This window comes from Podarcis erhardii (assembly GCF_964252035.2).
Source record: "Podarcis erhardii genome assembly, chromosome: 8".
NCBI lineage: Eukaryota > Metazoa > Chordata > Lepidosauria > Squamata > Lacertidae > Podarcis > Podarcis erhardii.
The window spans coordinates 39,657,965-39,674,764 of NC_138499.1; the positions used below are offsets into that span (position 1 = coordinate 39,657,965).

At 40.1% G+C, this 16,800-nt stretch overlaps 1 protein-coding gene across 4 annotated transcripts in view; it reads right to left on the reverse strand.

Moving 5' to 3' along the window:
* Positions 1-16,800, reverse strand: part of RP1 (RP1 axonemal microtubule associated) — a 188,696-nt gene that overhangs the window by 134,831 nt on the left and 37,065 nt on the right. For all 4 annotated transcript variants that reach the window (XM_081873914.1, XM_081873915.1, XM_081873912.1 and 1 more), the window contains 12 exons: positions 16,621-16,707; positions 13,779-13,908; positions 11,544-11,695; positions 10,779-10,857; positions 9,773-9,848; positions 7,945-8,021; positions 7,549-7,580; positions 7,059-7,188; positions 6,204-6,307; positions 4,477-4,650; positions 3,446-3,658; positions 1,284-1,461 (listed from right to left, as the gene is read on the reverse strand). In XM_081873914.1, the coding sequence (XP_081730040.1) occupies positions 1,284-1,461; positions 3,446-3,658; positions 4,477-4,650; positions 6,204-6,307; positions 7,059-7,188; positions 7,549-7,580; positions 7,945-8,021; positions 9,773-9,848; positions 10,779-10,857; positions 11,544-11,695; positions 13,779-13,908; positions 16,621-16,707 (1,432 nt within the window). The remainder of the gene's footprint in view (positions 1-1,283; positions 1,462-3,445; positions 3,659-4,476; positions 4,651-6,203; positions 6,308-7,058; positions 7,189-7,548; positions 7,581-7,944; positions 8,022-9,772; positions 9,849-10,778; positions 10,858-11,543; positions 11,696-13,778; positions 13,909-16,620; positions 16,708-16,800) is intronic.

A 16,800-nucleotide genomic window follows, 5' to 3' on the forward strand; every position in this document is an offset into this window, starting at 1 on the left:
TGCAGGAGGTGTTGTTGGGGAGAAGAAAATCAGCAAAGTTACTTTGCAGGAGCAAAGTCTGGGATGCAATATCATGCATTCATTTATTATTTCTTCAGAATGATAAAAAATATATCCTTTCCCTAAGGGCTCTGGCCAGGTAGTAATACTGTGAGATAAAAGTATGTGCATATAGATAGATAGATGTGTGCACACACACATTAAACCTTGCTTACTTAGTCCACCTAAGAAAGTGCTGCAGTGCTGAATTGCCTCCTAATGATGCTTAAATGGAAAGTAACTGTAACGGATCTACCACCGCTGACTGCCCTCAGTTAAACCTGTAGTGAACCTATTGTATGGTACGCCAATTAATTTAATTTCTAAATTACCACCAGTTATCTTTTTGGGTTCTTGTGTGAGTGAAAACTTAGTTCGGCTGAGGTATTTTCAAATTGTATAATAGACCCTGGGGATCACCACATTCTTTTTAACGGGTTTGGGAGTTTTCTCTTTCTAGAAGATCTCTCCCCTCCTGACTAAGATGAGACCCAGGTAGACTGTATCTGGACACCTGCTATCTCCCCTGGCTCAGACTCAGCCCTCTAGTTAACTCCTGTCTGTATACTCCCCCAAGACACTCACTACAGTCTTACTATCTAAGCTACGAGGCTCCTTCCTCTAACTATAGATAGAACAGATGTTAAACTCAATTCTGAACCAAACTCCCTCAGACAAACCCTGTCCTAATCCCTGTCTCCCATCTCAAATAAAGCCCTGTCTAAAAACCCCCTCAGAAACTGCTCCTCCCAAAGGGCTGCTCCGCACCTCCTCTTTGGTTAGCTGTCTTGGTAGCCAATCAGAGAGAGGTTCCAGCACTCTGGTGGAATTCTAAAGGACTGCATCACCAGACTCTGGCTTAGCTCTGAACAGTTACGTTCAACTAAAAGTGCCCCTCTAAATGCAATTCTTGACTGAGCCTGGTTCTAGGATGGTATATTTTGTAGACTGCATACTGAGAAACTGCAATGGGATACATGAAATGGCACAGTCTCTTACCTGGGCTGCTCCTGCAAATCACCTGGGCTGCCTGATCAACACAATAACACTGAGTTGCATTAATTAAAACAGTATTAATGTTTGATTATTGCAGTACGATAAAGCAAATGCTTCATAAACAGGCCCTGCATTAGTGCCTCAAATACAGTTTTCATCTTTAGTTTCAATCAATGTCTTTATCTTTCTAAAAAGACTCCAAACAATATTTTTAATGTAAAAGACCAACCGTTTAGAATGTGACATACATTTGACAACTTGTGGGTAAAACCAAATGTTGCTTTCTCCAGTATGAACAACTGGTTTGGTCTGACCATTAGGCAGGAGACCTACATATATCCCTCTGTTTCGTGCAGATTCTAGGCTTACAGACCCACTTTCCAAATTCTTTTCCACTTTAAAATGACAGTCCACATCTCCTGTGCCCTGTAAGAAAGCAGCATAATAACAAGAAATCAGCTGAATGTGTCCACACATCAATACAAAGATTATTTTTCTGGTAAATTTCTCATTAAGGCAAGGGAGTTCATAGAATCATAGAGTTGGAAGGGACGCCTAGGGTCATCTTGTCCAACCCCCTGCGATGAAGGAATCTCAGCTAAAGCATTCATATACATTTCAGTGGTCAAAAGATGCAGAAAAGATGTTAAAGGCAGAAGAAATCTGATTAATTAAATAAATCTGTGCAAACCAAACAAAGAATGCAGCCTACCAGAATCTCTCTTGGCTGCTTGACCCTGTTCAACCTACAAAAAGCAAAACCCTAAGTAAAGCCAAAGATAGAAGTGCTCCAAATTTGGTATACTGAACGACTTTAAAACATGGAGTGGATTTCTAAACATAACATTTCCTGTAGAATCTTGACACAGCTTCCAAAATAACAGGTCTCCTACTGGCTTCCCAGGATAATACTTAAAGTAATATTACTATTTATCCCTCTAATAGTCTATCTCTATTCTGAAGAAGCCATTATTAAGAGCCTGAGAGCTCAGCCATCTTATTAATAGTACTGTTTGACCCAACATTATAATGGCCATTTCAGTATATTCATTGACATTCACATTACTAAAGATCTACTGATACTTATTAGATGCATACTTCAGGCATATTATAGGCAGCCATCCAGTTTTAATCAGCAATTTGCACTGACCTTAAAAACAGATTTAACATTATTAATGTTAATCAATTTGATCCATGGGGAGGAGAGAGACTCATAAGGTAGGCACACTCTATCTACAGGAATTACTAGCATGACTATTTGAAACATTTTACATAACCGTGGTTGTTATAAAGGTTGTTGTATAACCCCTTACAGAATAAAACAGGCCTTGTTTTCTAAAAAAAAATTAAGCTTTCCTATTTTTATTATTATTTATTACATTTCTACACTGTCCTTCATCTGGGGATCACAGAGCAGTTTACAATATTAAAACACAAAAATACATAACATAATAACAGTTAAAGGCCATAGATTATTTAATTAGCCAAAGGCCTGGGAGAAGAGGAATGTTTTTGCCCGGCACCTAAATATATGTAATGAAGGTGCCAGGCAAGCCTCCCTGGAGAGAGCATACCACAAGTAGGGAGCCACCACAGAAAAGGCCTGCTCTCGTGTTGCCATACCTCAGAAGGAGGCACATGAAAAAGGACCTCCAATGATGTTTGCAGGGCCTGGGTTGGTTCATATAGGGCAGGGGTAGGCAACCTAAGGCCCGTGGGCCAGATGTGGCCCAATCGCCTTCTCAATCCAGCCTGCAGACGGTCCCGGAATCAGCGTGTTTTTACATGAGTAGAATGTGTGGTTTTATTTAAAATGCATATTTGTGGGGGCATAGGAATTCATTCATTATTATTTTTTCAAAATATAGTCCGCCCCCCCCCCAAGGTCTGAGGGACAGTGAGCCCCCTGCTGAAGAAGTTTGCTGACCCCTGGCCTAAGTTGTTTAGCTTTTTTTTCCCGCTTGCCTGCCTCCTTTGTGTCCTCTCCCTGCATGCCTTGTATATGCCTCCCCCACCAGACCGGGAGTGCAGGGCTGTAAAAATGAAGGCGGGAGGGGGGATTGCCACAGTTCCCACCCTTCCCCAGATGGAGCGGGGTAGGCGGGAGTCACGGGTGGGCAACGCACTGAATGTCACCCCCTTCTGAGATGACACCCAGGGCAGTAGGCCCCCACCGCCACCACCTTGCTCCGCCCCTGCCTCGTTCCGCCCAGGAATCCCACCCTACTCAGTGGTTCTTTCATATTATGACACCTGTCTCATATAATTGTTACCATATTGCTGGGAAACAAAAATCATAGTACTGTCAAGTTTTAGCCAGATTCTTCTATGGTAGCACACTTAAAATTGCTTCTTCTTGTGGCAAGTTATATTCACATCCACAGAGAAAGCATGAAAAAGAGCTCCTTACCGTTCCATTACACTGCCCATCCTTGATCCTCAGATACATTCTTGGGTTTTTTACACTTTCAAACATGCAAACCCCAGAGCTGATTTTATGTACTCTCCAGTAAGAGTCGTCAGATTGATTTCCTGCTCCACTGCAGCTCCCATCAGGCCTCAGGCAGAGAGACTGGCAGTAGCTAGTAGTGAGCAAAATTATGGCACTGTTGTGGAACACTCCCTAGAAATCAGCAAAAAGAACCAGCTGTAAATAATATGGCCTTTCAAACAGTTCTGTACTTCTTCACCCTTCATCCCAGTGCAGTGACTGTCTACTCCTTGTTACCCACAGCAAATCACAAAATGTTTTCTTTTTTTATGGTGCCAGATCTCCCACACATTTGATACAAGCCAGTAAGGCTGCAATCCTATACCAGCTTACCTTGAAGTAAGTGTCAAATAACTCATTGGGACTTACTTTTGAGGAGATGTCATGTGTAGGATTGCACTTCCACTTACTTCAGCCGGATTAGTAGATGCTGGGAGAGGGGGTCTGAGAGATAGTGGCTTGCTTAAAACCAAGCCTAAGTATTTCCTATTTCTTAGCTCTAAGACAAATGTGGTACTTGTCAAATGTGGCACATATATTTATTTTGCTCCAATTAAATAAAGTTTATCTTTTCACAGGGAAATAAAACTTGTGCTCCACTTTGCAAGTGACAACTTTTTTAAAAAATAGATCTTATTTCCATGTAGAAAAGGGGGGGGGATCACACACAAAGTGTGAAGCAGTCCTACATAGCAGACTTGGTTGTTTTTATACTGTATGTGTCCGCACACAACCTCACCTGCCTTTTGGTTGTGTATGGCAGAATTATTCAGGGCCACAAGGAACAACAAAGGGATTTAAAAAGAAACCCTAGCCTCACACAGTGATTCTGATGATGGCAGTCTTCAGCTCCACCTAGTGGGTGGAGAGATCTCTCTCGTCTGTTGAAACCAGTTAAGGCAGTGGCTTATGACACACACCACCCAATTGCCTTTCTCCTCCAATCTTACCTTAACATGAACTACAAACTCTTTTGTCAGTCCTGCATAGCTTGTGGCATCATCAGCTACAGTGCCTTGGAGATTGAAAGTCACCATTTGCCCTGGGTTCTGGGCAGATACCAGAATTGCGCAACGACTTGGCTGAACGTGAACCTGCAGCTCACAGTGGATGTCACCATTGTTCTAATAAGGGCAAGATGGGACTAATCAGTATATTAGACTGAAAACTGAGCCAGATAAAAAGTCATGGTTTTCTTTACACCCAAACTGCAGGGCCAACTGCAGATTGCCATAAGCACCAAAGAGCACTCTGTGGTTATTCATTTATTATTCGCTATTTAGTTCAATAATTTATAAAATCCTTAACACGTTAGTTTCTATGGGGACATTTTTCTTCTGTTGCCTTCAGGCTTGCATTCTGACGCTGCTGGACGCTGCAGGATTTCAAGTCTCAGATTTTGCTATCTGGAGATAATAAAGTATCCAGAGAATTTCACCTCTCTTTATTTTTTAAAGGGTACTTTAGCACCTTCAACAACAATGCTGCAAAAGGTCACATAGAAGGCTTCAAATCAGAAGGTCATACTCTAGAACCAAAGTCTCTTGGCAGTTCAGTTCAAATTCAAGATTTCCACCTTATCATTGTCTCCAGTAGAAACTATCTGTGACTTCTTATAAGAGTGAAATCCCGTTACATTGTATTTATGAAGAAAAAAACAGACATTATTAAGGCCAAACCAGCAAATATGATTTGTGGGATAATCCTCCAGCATTACAGGCATCGCTGTGGTTTTATGGATGGTGCTCTTAGCTAGAATGCTAAAAGCATAGTATTAAGTAAATTATAACGGGTACTAATATGCAATAGTATAAAAATACAGCAGCACAGTGCACAGCTTTGGAATAAAACACTCTAGGCAAAGAAGGCTTCTTTGTGGTACAAAAGTTTTTAGAACCACACCCCACTGCCCTCTGATTCTCTCTTTAAGCTGTGTTGGCTTTTGTCAACTTGGTGCTCTCTTGATGTTTTTGGACAACAACTCCCATCAAGCTGGGAAGACTGCACTGCATATTAATCAGTTCCTGATCTTGCCATATTTCATCCTATCTACTGAATGCAATCTGTATGGTTTTTTGTAAATTCTCAATATCAGCAGCATTAGAAGTTTTGGTTATGCCAAAGAGAAAAGATTGAACCAAAATCATGGAGCCCAGTACGGTAATTCAAACCCACCCGCAAAATGTAAGGTATTAACCTTTTATTTATTTCCACTTTCTCTGCATGATTTCAATCCAAAAGGCCCTCAAGAACTGTTAATATGTCACAAATATAGCTTTCCCACTATGCTTCAGTAAGAATGCATAAAAGAAAGCTACATTGCTATTTTAAATAGTGAAAACAAGCAACTATTTTACTTCTTTCTTATTATTCACTCTAAAATAGTATGTATCACACATTTGCAGGGACAAATCCTGAAGGCTTCAACAGTTTGAGAATAGTCATTTGAAACATACTGGCACAATTTGTCCCCTGTAATCTTATACTGAAAACAAACTTCTTAATATTTTGATATTTAGCTATTTATAAACAAAAAACTGATTACTAATGGGGGTGGGGAGGCAAGGTTTATGAGAGTCATCACATACGTCTGGTTTTGGTGACCACTATATTTGCGACACAGTTTACATTTTTGGAAATTCATAGACACATGGGAAAAACCTGGGCAGCTTCATACCATTCCAGCAACTGAACCATGAGCAAAGCCAAGGGCTAGGTGTGGCACTGGGTGACTTTTAAACACACACGTGTTTCCTTTTTTGATGGCCACATCGAAAAGACCTTAAAAAAAAAATAGAAGCAAAAAAACATGATCAGCTGTTTCGTAGCATTTTATCTGGGGTGTTCTCATTCTTAAAACCCAAAAAAATCATGAAGTTAACTCTTTCCGAAATATATTGTTCCTCTCACAGATAAAATGTGAGGCTTTTAGATTCTCTGGTGATGGTCCTGGTGGTGAAATTGCTATATCAAGGTTGTTCTCTCAGGAATGTTTATCCTTGCCCACTAGTGTGACTAGACAGTGGGTGACATCGAAACACACCCAGCCATACTGATACAAACAAGGATGTGCAGATACAATTTGAATCACAGTGTGGAGAAATGACCTGGCTGCATTTGAAGCAGGTAGTGTACACTGCTGCTATCAGCACTTAGGTCTTACAAGCTACCTTCTACACACACACACACACACACACACACACACACACACACGTAGAATTACAGAGGAAAGTGTCTGAGATGAAGAGATCAATTTCCAGGCTTGATTTTTGCTGCTTCTCATTTGTGAAGCTACACAAACCAAATGTGAGCCTTTCTGTGTGGTTCTACAGCCCGTACAACAAAGGCTCAAGGAGCTGCCCTTTCCTCTTAGCCTTAATATGTGTAATGATATGACAAAACAAAGAATTTCGTTTAAATACTCTATTGTCTTAACTCTGTACTGTACATCTACAAAAGTTTAGAGAGTTCTCTTCACAAAAAGGGTTAACAAAAATTTACCATGATAACAAAGAAGAGACAACAAAGTTACCATATTTATCTTTCTTGTCACCACGGGCATGAACAGTTCCATCAGGAGACAGGCATATGAATCCATGGGATACCTTGTTGTAAAACTGAAGTGTATTGCCTTTCTGAAATTTCCATTTTTCAGCTGCCCACTGGTTAAAGAATGACAGACGACAAATCATCACACAAACGGCAACACATCAAGTATCCTACACTGAATTAATATAAATTTCAACCAGCCTATTGCTGTCTGCTCTGACTGGCAGAAGTTCTTCAAGGGTGTCCATCAGAAGCATTTTAGCCATGCAACCCATGACCTTTTAGCTTGAGATGCTAATTAAGGACTGTACCTTGTGCTTGCACAGTGCCCATTTCTACTACGAACCTATAGCCCCTCCCAAAGACTGCTTGTGTGAAACAAATGGACAGCCACAGATGTTGTACAGCATGATTAAAATGGGTCTAATAATTTTGTTTAAAGCTTTAAAAAAGGATAGAAGGTAGAATTTTACCATTTCTGCTCTTTTGATTTCCAGCTCTTGTCCTACAGAAATAAAAACACTAATATGAGTAAAGTCTAAGGGGCAAATTTGCTAGAATCAACAAGACTTAAATCCTATATAATTTCAGGGAAACTTTGTGATCCTACACATGTTGATCTGGAAGTAAGTCCCAATGCATTCAATAAGGCTTACTCACAACTAAACGTGCATAAGAATACAGTCTCAGACTGATTAAGCTTAAGACTTTGAAGCAGGTATCAGTGCTAAACCTTAAATATCAAAGAAATTATATACTGGTTGCATGCACAACCAACACTGAAACACCCAGAATGTGACCTTCTATAGACACACCACCAAGTGCCATGGCTCATGAAACGTTCTTGTCTGCCAGGGGTTTATACTTACTCCCAGCAAATGTGTCGTCAAGAGTGGCATATAGTTCTCTAACAATTTTGCCATCATCTTCTCCTTGATCTAGCCACCTTTGGGGGGGGGGAAACACATTATATAATAACAATACATATTTCCATGCTGCTCTTTATAAACTCAAGTATATTAAAATGAACCTGGGTTATTAGTTTGGCCAACTCTAGACTACATATCAGAAACATGTGGTTGTGGGACCAGATAAAGGTCTACCTTTAGGGAAAGACAAATATTTAAAAAGAGCAACATTTTTGTTAACTTCTCTTTCAGAAGTTTAATAATGAGTATTTCCCCCTAAAAAAATTGAATCTCAGTATTGTAAAAGTGGTGCACAGCTGTGCGAAGAATGAAAGCTACTACACACACAAGTACAGGCACAAACAATTATTGTGTTTATGAGAAAAAAATGTGATTGCCATAAAATTAAAACTGTACTGAAAGATCTCTACTGGATGAAGACATTGCCATCTTGAGCAGTGTGTGATTTCTATCAATAGATTGGGGGCTAACATTAATATAGGAAGATAAAAATCTGTATGTTAAAGGAAATGAATGGGTACAAGAATAAAATAGATATGAACGGGTCATTCATAATGTTTTGTTGTGAAAATCCTGTTCAACCTAATAATAATAATAATAATAATAATAATAATAATAATAATAATAATATTAATAATATTAATAATAATAATAATAATATCTGGCTGGTTTCCCTTGTTTGGGAGCAGCCTTATTTGAGAACAGCAAGTCCCATTGCAGTCAAATGATTTGCTTCCAAATAAACTTGCATAGTACTGGGTTGCATGGACAAGATTATATTTAGAACAATTCATTCAATACAGCCTCCATAAAAAAAGGATGGCCAAAGCTTGAGAGGGGATATTAGCTGGGGGTAGACCTGTGCTAAGGTCTATGAAAAGAGGATGAGTTCTGCTTTCATTGTTTTATGTGGGTGACTGAGGTAAAGAAATAATTACTTGTATTCCCTAACACCCCACAAGAAACTGTGGAACTTCCCCCTCACATTATGTTTAATGAAGAGGTGTGAATGGGGCTGACTGCCCAGGAGGGGGCGATGTGGCATATCTAATCTCTCTTACACCAGAACTGAGAAATCTATGGCCCTCCAGAGGTTGTTAGGCTCCAGCTCCCATCAGCTCCAGACAGCATGGTCAGTGAGCAGAGGCGGTGGAAGTTGTAGCCCAGCAATACTGCAAAAGGCACAGGTTCTACACCCCATGATTTGATCAAAAGATCATACGCAATGTTACCACCCATAGTATTTGACTAGTAGATGCATATAACAGGTGCTCTATATCCTTGAAATTTTTGCTTCATGTTTTGAAACAGTAAGCCTTTTCCCAACCTCACCAAATAGAAACATCTTCTTTTATAATGAAAACACAAATAATTGTCAAAAGATGGTAAAATATTTGGAATCTGCTGGGGAAGACTCAGTTTGAGCCAGGTCTTTTCTCAGAACCTGTGAGGTAAGCCCCAGAATCTTCTTTAAGTATTAAAGGCTATATCTGGATCAGGTGAGATAATAAATGTTGAGTGTGCCTTTGAGTGGTCTCAGTGCATTTTCTTCATTATTGAGTTAAAACAAACACTATTGCAGGGGCGCTGGACTAGATGACCCTGGGATCCCTTCTACAATTCTTTGATTCTATGAAATTCAGACTATGCAATTCTTCTAACTTAACAACAGGTTCTTGGAAGATCGTAGCTGATCATCATGTACAATGAGGTCTAACATTATGAGTTGGTTAACGCAATCTTTTTCAAAATTATAAACTTCACAAACCTGTGGCATGCAAAGTTATAATCCGAGCTGGTGATAAAATCCTTGACTACAATTTTCTCCAGAAACCAACCATTTCCTAGGAGGAATTATGAAGATGATAAAGATTCCATTCTTAATAGTGAACTAATCACACACACACAAATGACTGTTACTAAGATCCAGATAAAATGTGCATGAACAATGCATGGGATGCTGTAGATATGCAATTGAGTCATCACAGGGCTAACAAAACATATATCTTACTCAATGTCACCTTGAATTCACCTTTTCCATTAAATCTGAGCACATGCTCACCTGCTAATAATCAAGTCTTGTATAATCAAATAATCAACACACATCTGTGGACCATTTATTTGTACTACATATGAATAGCATTTACATATTAGCAAACTTTCCTCTATGATATTTTTTGGAGGGAGGGAATCAAATGTGAATTGTATGTAGAGGAAGAAACCCTAATCCGACAGTTTATGCTGTAAAGGCTGCAGTGCTTACTGAATGATAAACTGCTGTGAAGCAGTGTAATTTTGTGGCATACTCCAGGAGCACAGAAAAGTAATGGTTCAATCATCAACCAATCAAAGCAAAGGTTCAGAATGCAGATTGTCACCAGTTTGGGAGAATTGTATATTGACAAGCACAAAGCATAACTGAGAAGATTCATTCTTTTATGCTGCAGTTCTCAGTAAAAGGCTGAAAATCACTTTACCTCTTCAAACATTATAGTTTCCCTACACAAAGTTTAAGAAAAAATATGTAAAAAATGTGTACACAATCATGTGTGAAAACAGTTTGAATGTCCAGTTTGTCACAGTTCTCACAAATGATGGTAGGCATATTTTTCCTAAAATAACCCGCTTGTCCTAAATATTGATCTGTCATTTTAAAAATAAAAATAAAAATATGTCGCTTCTGTGAGTCCAGCAGTCATATAAACAGGCTACTTGTCATCATTTCTATGTCAGCAAAACAGGTTGACAGAATTCACTGCATTGACATTTCTGACCTGAGCCAAGTCCATTGTGTCCTATAACAATTCTATGCAGATTTCCAAGGTGCACGGCTTCAAGTAAAAATATATCAGTCTGCAATCAAACAATTAAAGTGTGATTAGAAAAGTTTCAGGATTAAAAACGTTAGATCTCTCTCTCCGATGCATTATCAGCCTATGTGGTCAGTGAAGCACATAAGTATGAATGGATACCCAAAACCAGTTTCTACCTGTGTGGTAAATGGCAAAAATAATTCTTGTTGATCACAGTAACTCGCCTGAATTAAAATAATTGTCCAGCGGGCTCAGCTCCCTTGGAAGCAACACTGAGGCTAGGTGGCTGGCAGCTGAGGAATCCCCTGGCCGGCTGCTTGGATTGGTGGGCTTTCCCTCCAGCTAACCATTTGAATCTTGGGCTAATCCAGCCGTGGCAAGTGGGTGGGGCTTGGAAGTGTAGCAGGCTTCACTCCGGTCTACCCCCCCACCCTATAAAGGCTGGCTGCACCCTACCCCAGAGACCTCAGTCTGCTGAAGAACATCTCAGCCAAACTACATACACTAGCGGATCTGACTTTGGCAGAATACCTTCCTATTTGAACTGTCCCTACTGATATGATTTTTTAAAAAATGTCCTGACATATTGCTAGTACGTAGCAATATTGGGACAAATGAGTTTATGGGTTAGAAACCTGTGCTTTCTGAATGCATGAATAGCCCTGTAGAAATATTCACAATGAAATGGGGACAGAAGATAAGGACGCATTGCTGTAATCCACTCACTTGTCCTTTTACACATTTCCTAGGTTTCTTTGACCTACGGAGCTGTCGGGAACCGGTGTCACCCTTTTCTCCATAGACAGCAATGTAGATATCAGCTTCTGTTCCAGCATTCCACAGATCACCTGTTACCACATGCACCTCATACACTGCCACTGACAGTAAGAGAAGACAGGCTTTTACAAACATACTATTGCATGCACAACACCAACAACTGATATAGATGCATCATCCTATTGGGAAGTTTGGCTTACTATACAGTAAGAAGAGTTGCCCTCATATTAGCTAGTGTCTATAAGAAAACAAATCATATATAGGGTGTTTCTTATGTGTCATCAACATCAGGATGTATGTGTTTATGGAAAAATAAATGTTGGTACTCTGCCTCATTCATGAAAGGGTGTGTGCCTTTTTCAATATGGAGGAGCAAGTACAAAGCTTGAGGGTACTGCTGTCACTTGAGGCACAAGTGGCCTTGGTGGCCTTGAATGCCTTCCACTAGCTTTGGCTGGTGGCCCAGCTACACCCCTATCTGGACAGAGATAGCCTAACTTCTGTCATCTATGCTCTAGTAACTTCTAGGTTAGATTACTGCAATGCAGTCTATGTGGGGCTACCTCTGAGGATGGTTCAGAAACTTCAGCCAGTGCAGAATTCAGCGGCCAGGTTGCTCACTGGGGCAAGATGGCTTGAGCATCTTACACCAGGCATAGGCAAACTCGGCCCTCCAGATGTTTTGGGATGACAGCTCTCATCATCCCTAGCTAACAGGACCAGTGGTCAGGGATGGTGGGAGTTGTAGTCCCAAAACATCTGTTGTCCCAAAACATCTGGAGGTTCAAGTTTGCCTATGCCTGTCTTACACCGATCCTGGCCCAACTGCACTAGCTTCCAATTACTTTCTGGTGCTAGTTTTGACATTCAACATGGCTCAAGGATCACCTGTTCCTAAATGAACTGACCTGGACCCTGCAATCATCATTTGAGCCCCCTCCTCATGTGCCTCCTCCACAAGAGGTCTGGAGGGTGGCAACATGAGAATGGGCCTTTTCTGCACTGGCTCCCCACTTGTGGAATGCTCTTTCCAGGGAGGGTTATCTGGCACCTTTGTTACATACCTTTAGGCACCAGGCAAAAACATTCCCTTCTCCCAGGCCTTTGGCTAATTAACAGTTAAATGGATATGGCCTTTTAAACTGGGTGGGGGAGAGATACTATTTTTGCTATACATTTGTTATGATGTTATACATTTTTGTGTTTGAATATTCTAAACTGCCCTGTGATCCTCAGAGAAGGGCAGTATAGAAATTTAATAAATAATTAAGATAACAATAATTCTCTACAATAATGTGGAGAAAGTGTTGTATATCAAGGCAAGCAGCTTCTGTAACATCTGTCTGGGAGCAATGACCCAGAGGCATTAAGCTGATTTATACAAGGAAAATATTAATGTATATAAATAAATGTGGAAAAGAAACCAACCAGGCAAAGTTAAGCATCTTGAAGTTCATCTAATTTCACTGGGAGAGATTTAAACATATGCTTAATTGTCCCTCTAAAATCAATGGGTTAGTGGACCATTAAATCCCATTGATTTCATTGGGGCTGTTCTAAGCATGACTAAGTTGGTCTCCAAGACATAATTTCTAAATTAACTTCTTTATCTTGGCATATTTCCACATCTACTATCGGAACTCAGAGAGTAGAGAAGGGGGAATGGTTGCTTGTACCGAATGAGGAGAATCTCTGTTAGCAAATGTAGCTACCAGATATAACACTGAGTAGGAAGCGATCAGAGCAGTATAGAGGGATGTGGGCAAAGCCCTAAATGGCCTTGGTCCAGTGTACCTGAAGGAGCGTCTCCACCACCATCATTCTACCCGGACCCTGAGGTCCAGCACTGAGGGCCTTCTGGCAGTTCCCTCACTGTGAGAAGCCAAGTTACAGGGAACCAGGCAGAGGGCCTTCTCAGTAGTGGCACCCACCCTGTGGAAAGCCCTCCCACCAGATGTCAAAGAGAATAACAACTACCAGACCTTTAGAAGACATCTGAAGGCAGCCCTGTTTAGGGAAGCTTTTAATGTTAAAAGTATTGGGCTTAAACATGTATTTAATGGTCATATATTTCTATTTATCATTCCCCATTAAGTATTTTCCATGTCTAAGCAGTTTCCTATTGATCGCAGTTATAGGGACGGGAAGAGTCCCCATAACTCCTGCTATTTTTGTATTCCTTACCTGGAAGAATGGGCTGACCCAGATGTAAAACAGGAAGTTCTTGACTTATTTCGCCATCATCCTGTTGTGCCAGCCACCTATCTACAGGGAAATCAAACTGCTCCCCTGTCACAAGATTCTGCAAATGCAGCTGAAATGCAAACAATCAAGTCTACATTATTGTGGTATCTTTACAAAAATGGACTAATACTTTTCAAAAATGAACAAATGCTGTTACAGTCTCTACTGGTACAGACCCCGAGTATGTGAGGGTCACTTTTTATGCTGCATTGTAAATATATAGAATGAGTTTTCCAACCCAAACCCATGTCAGAGGTTTCCTGAATTTGTACTGTAAGTGTAAACCATACAAATCTCTCTAATCTACCTTTCCCCCCTTAGAATACATGATAACTGTGTCTGTGCTCTTTAGAAGTCTAAGATGAGTATATCCAAGGATGGAACCTGACTACACTCCCCAAAAATGCACAAAATGTTTCTCTGGTTTTTTTACTCAGAAATACTTTTCATTTATTCTGAATCACACCAAGAGCTTACTTGACCAGAACAGTCTCCCAACTGCAGACACAATACAACAAATTCAGTTCATGTCTGAATCTGAATCTATCAAATTTACACTTTGATGACAACTAAAACACAGTCATCCTTCAAAATTTGCATTTATCAAATTTTGCAGTTGTCAAGCCAATGTTTTAAAAAATGCATATATTAGGGTGTTTTAAAAAATGCATATATTAGGGTGAAAATATCATACTAAAATGCATTAAGTGAAACTGCTTGTAAAGATGTTTACATTAATCAAAACAGCATACAAAGATGTGTAACTAGATAGAAATTAACAGTAAAATGCTGAAGAATTTTCATGGGGATTAAATATGTATACAGTGGTACCTCGGGTTACATACGCTTCAGGTTACATACGCTTCAGGTTACAAACTCCGCTAACCCAGAAATAGTACCTCGGGTTAAGAACTTTGCTTCAGGATAAGAACAGAAATCGTGCTCTGGTGGCACAGCGGCAGCAGGAGGCCCCATTAGCTAAAGTGGTGCTTCAGGTTAAGAACAGTTTCAGGTTAAGAACAGACCTCTGGAACGAATTAAGTACTTATCCTGAGGTACCACTGTATATTGAAAATGACTGCAGAAATGTGCATAATTGAATTTAAGATTGGAAGAATGAGAAATTGAGAGAACGAAAACAGGCAGGTCCTTCCATTTACAGGAATGACAACAGAGGTGTGTAGAAAGAGGCAGGAGCAAAGGAGTCATTCCCACTCTCCCAATCACATGATAGTAATTGTGGTGTGAGGGGACAGAACAAGCGAATAGAGTCCTTATCAGCATTCTTGTGTGGATGCAGTACTTGGTGGATTATTTTTATTTTAGATTGCAGCCTTCATCTTAAAAATCCAAAACCTTAAGATGGCAAATATATAGGGCTATCTGATTGTTATCCTCACTACAATCTAGGGTATTTTTTAAATAAAAGGGTTAGGCTGAGACACAGTGACTGTCCCAACCTATTGTTGAAATTCAAAAGAAGCATGTACTCTTCCTCCACTTCCAAATCTTGTAAAATGGTGGTGTCACCAAACTTCCATCTTATCTAACTACCTTATCTGTGGTGATGCACAGGTATGCCTTTATAAAGGCTAGATTCAATGTTTTCCCATCAAATGTGTTGGGTAACAGACTCTCCAACGGACAGATCTCACTCCTCTGTGACTGTAAAAGTGGATCTATAGAATCGTTATATCATATAATCTTCTGTTGTCCATTACATTCGGCTTCACGGTCCAAGTTTCTGGCCCCATATTTATCGAAAATTGCTGACAGACCTCAGGAAGCCCAAATAATATACTTATTAAACGACGAAGACACAAGTAGATCCCTTGCAGTCGCTAGATACCTGATTAATGTCTTATTTCAAAAGAGGAGAAATGGATCACTGTATGACTCTGACAGCTTAGCTAAACTTAAGAACCATCAATAAGTGCCAGAACTAAGACGCATATCTCCCAAAATCTGAGGGATTTGAATTGCGGTTTACATTGAGGGAGCTTGTTGTGTATAGTGTTTACTTAATTGAAGTAAAATTGGTTTTATATGGGTGTTTTAACTTGGATTTTATACTGTTTAAATTGTATTGTGTATGGATAAATTTTGATGTATTGTTTTCGATATGGGCCAATGGCCGTAATAAATCAAACTTTGAACTTTGAACTTTGGTGGTGTCACTGTTTCTTTAGAGCAGTCTCTAGTGAGCTGAATAGCTGAGAACAGGGATTCAAATAGAGCTTGCTGTCATCATAGTCCATTGGCTGTGTGGTGTTCTTCATTGTCTTTAGTAACTTGGCATTCACTTAAAAGTACATTGGTACCTCGGGTTAAGAACTTAATTTGTTCTGGAGATCCGTTCTTAACCTGAAACTGTGATTAACCTGAGGTACCACTTTAGCTAATGGGGCCTCCCGCTGCTGCTGCTGCTGCTGCTGCTGCTGCTGCCGCCGCCGCCGCCACCGCTGTGTGATTTCTGTTCTCATCCTGAAGCAAAGTTCTTAACCCGAGGTACTATTTCTAGGTTAGCGGAGTCTGTAACCGGAAGCGTCTGTAACCCGAGGTACCACTGTATATCACTAACCATGAGTCTGTGATTTACCAAAATCTTGTTTACTGGATAACATTTTCTTCAGCAGCAACAATGTACTATTCCAATGGTGTAGCTATGCAACATGTGAACATATAGTATGTGCATGACTAAGGTTTTGGCAAAGCAGCAAAAGTGTCATTTGCCAAGATCTTCAGAAAGGATGATTGATTTTAAGATATGGACATAGCTCACCTCTTTGCAGTGCCAGGCAGGGGTTTCTCCAGAGTTATTGTGCCCTATCCGTATTTTGTAGAGCTCTCCTAGGTCTTCCGTTTGTATCTGTTAAAATAACCACACACAAAACAGCAGTTCATCTAGCTTCTTTGAACATAAAACTGCTCCAGTAACTTTGGTTCAATATGTTTCACATAT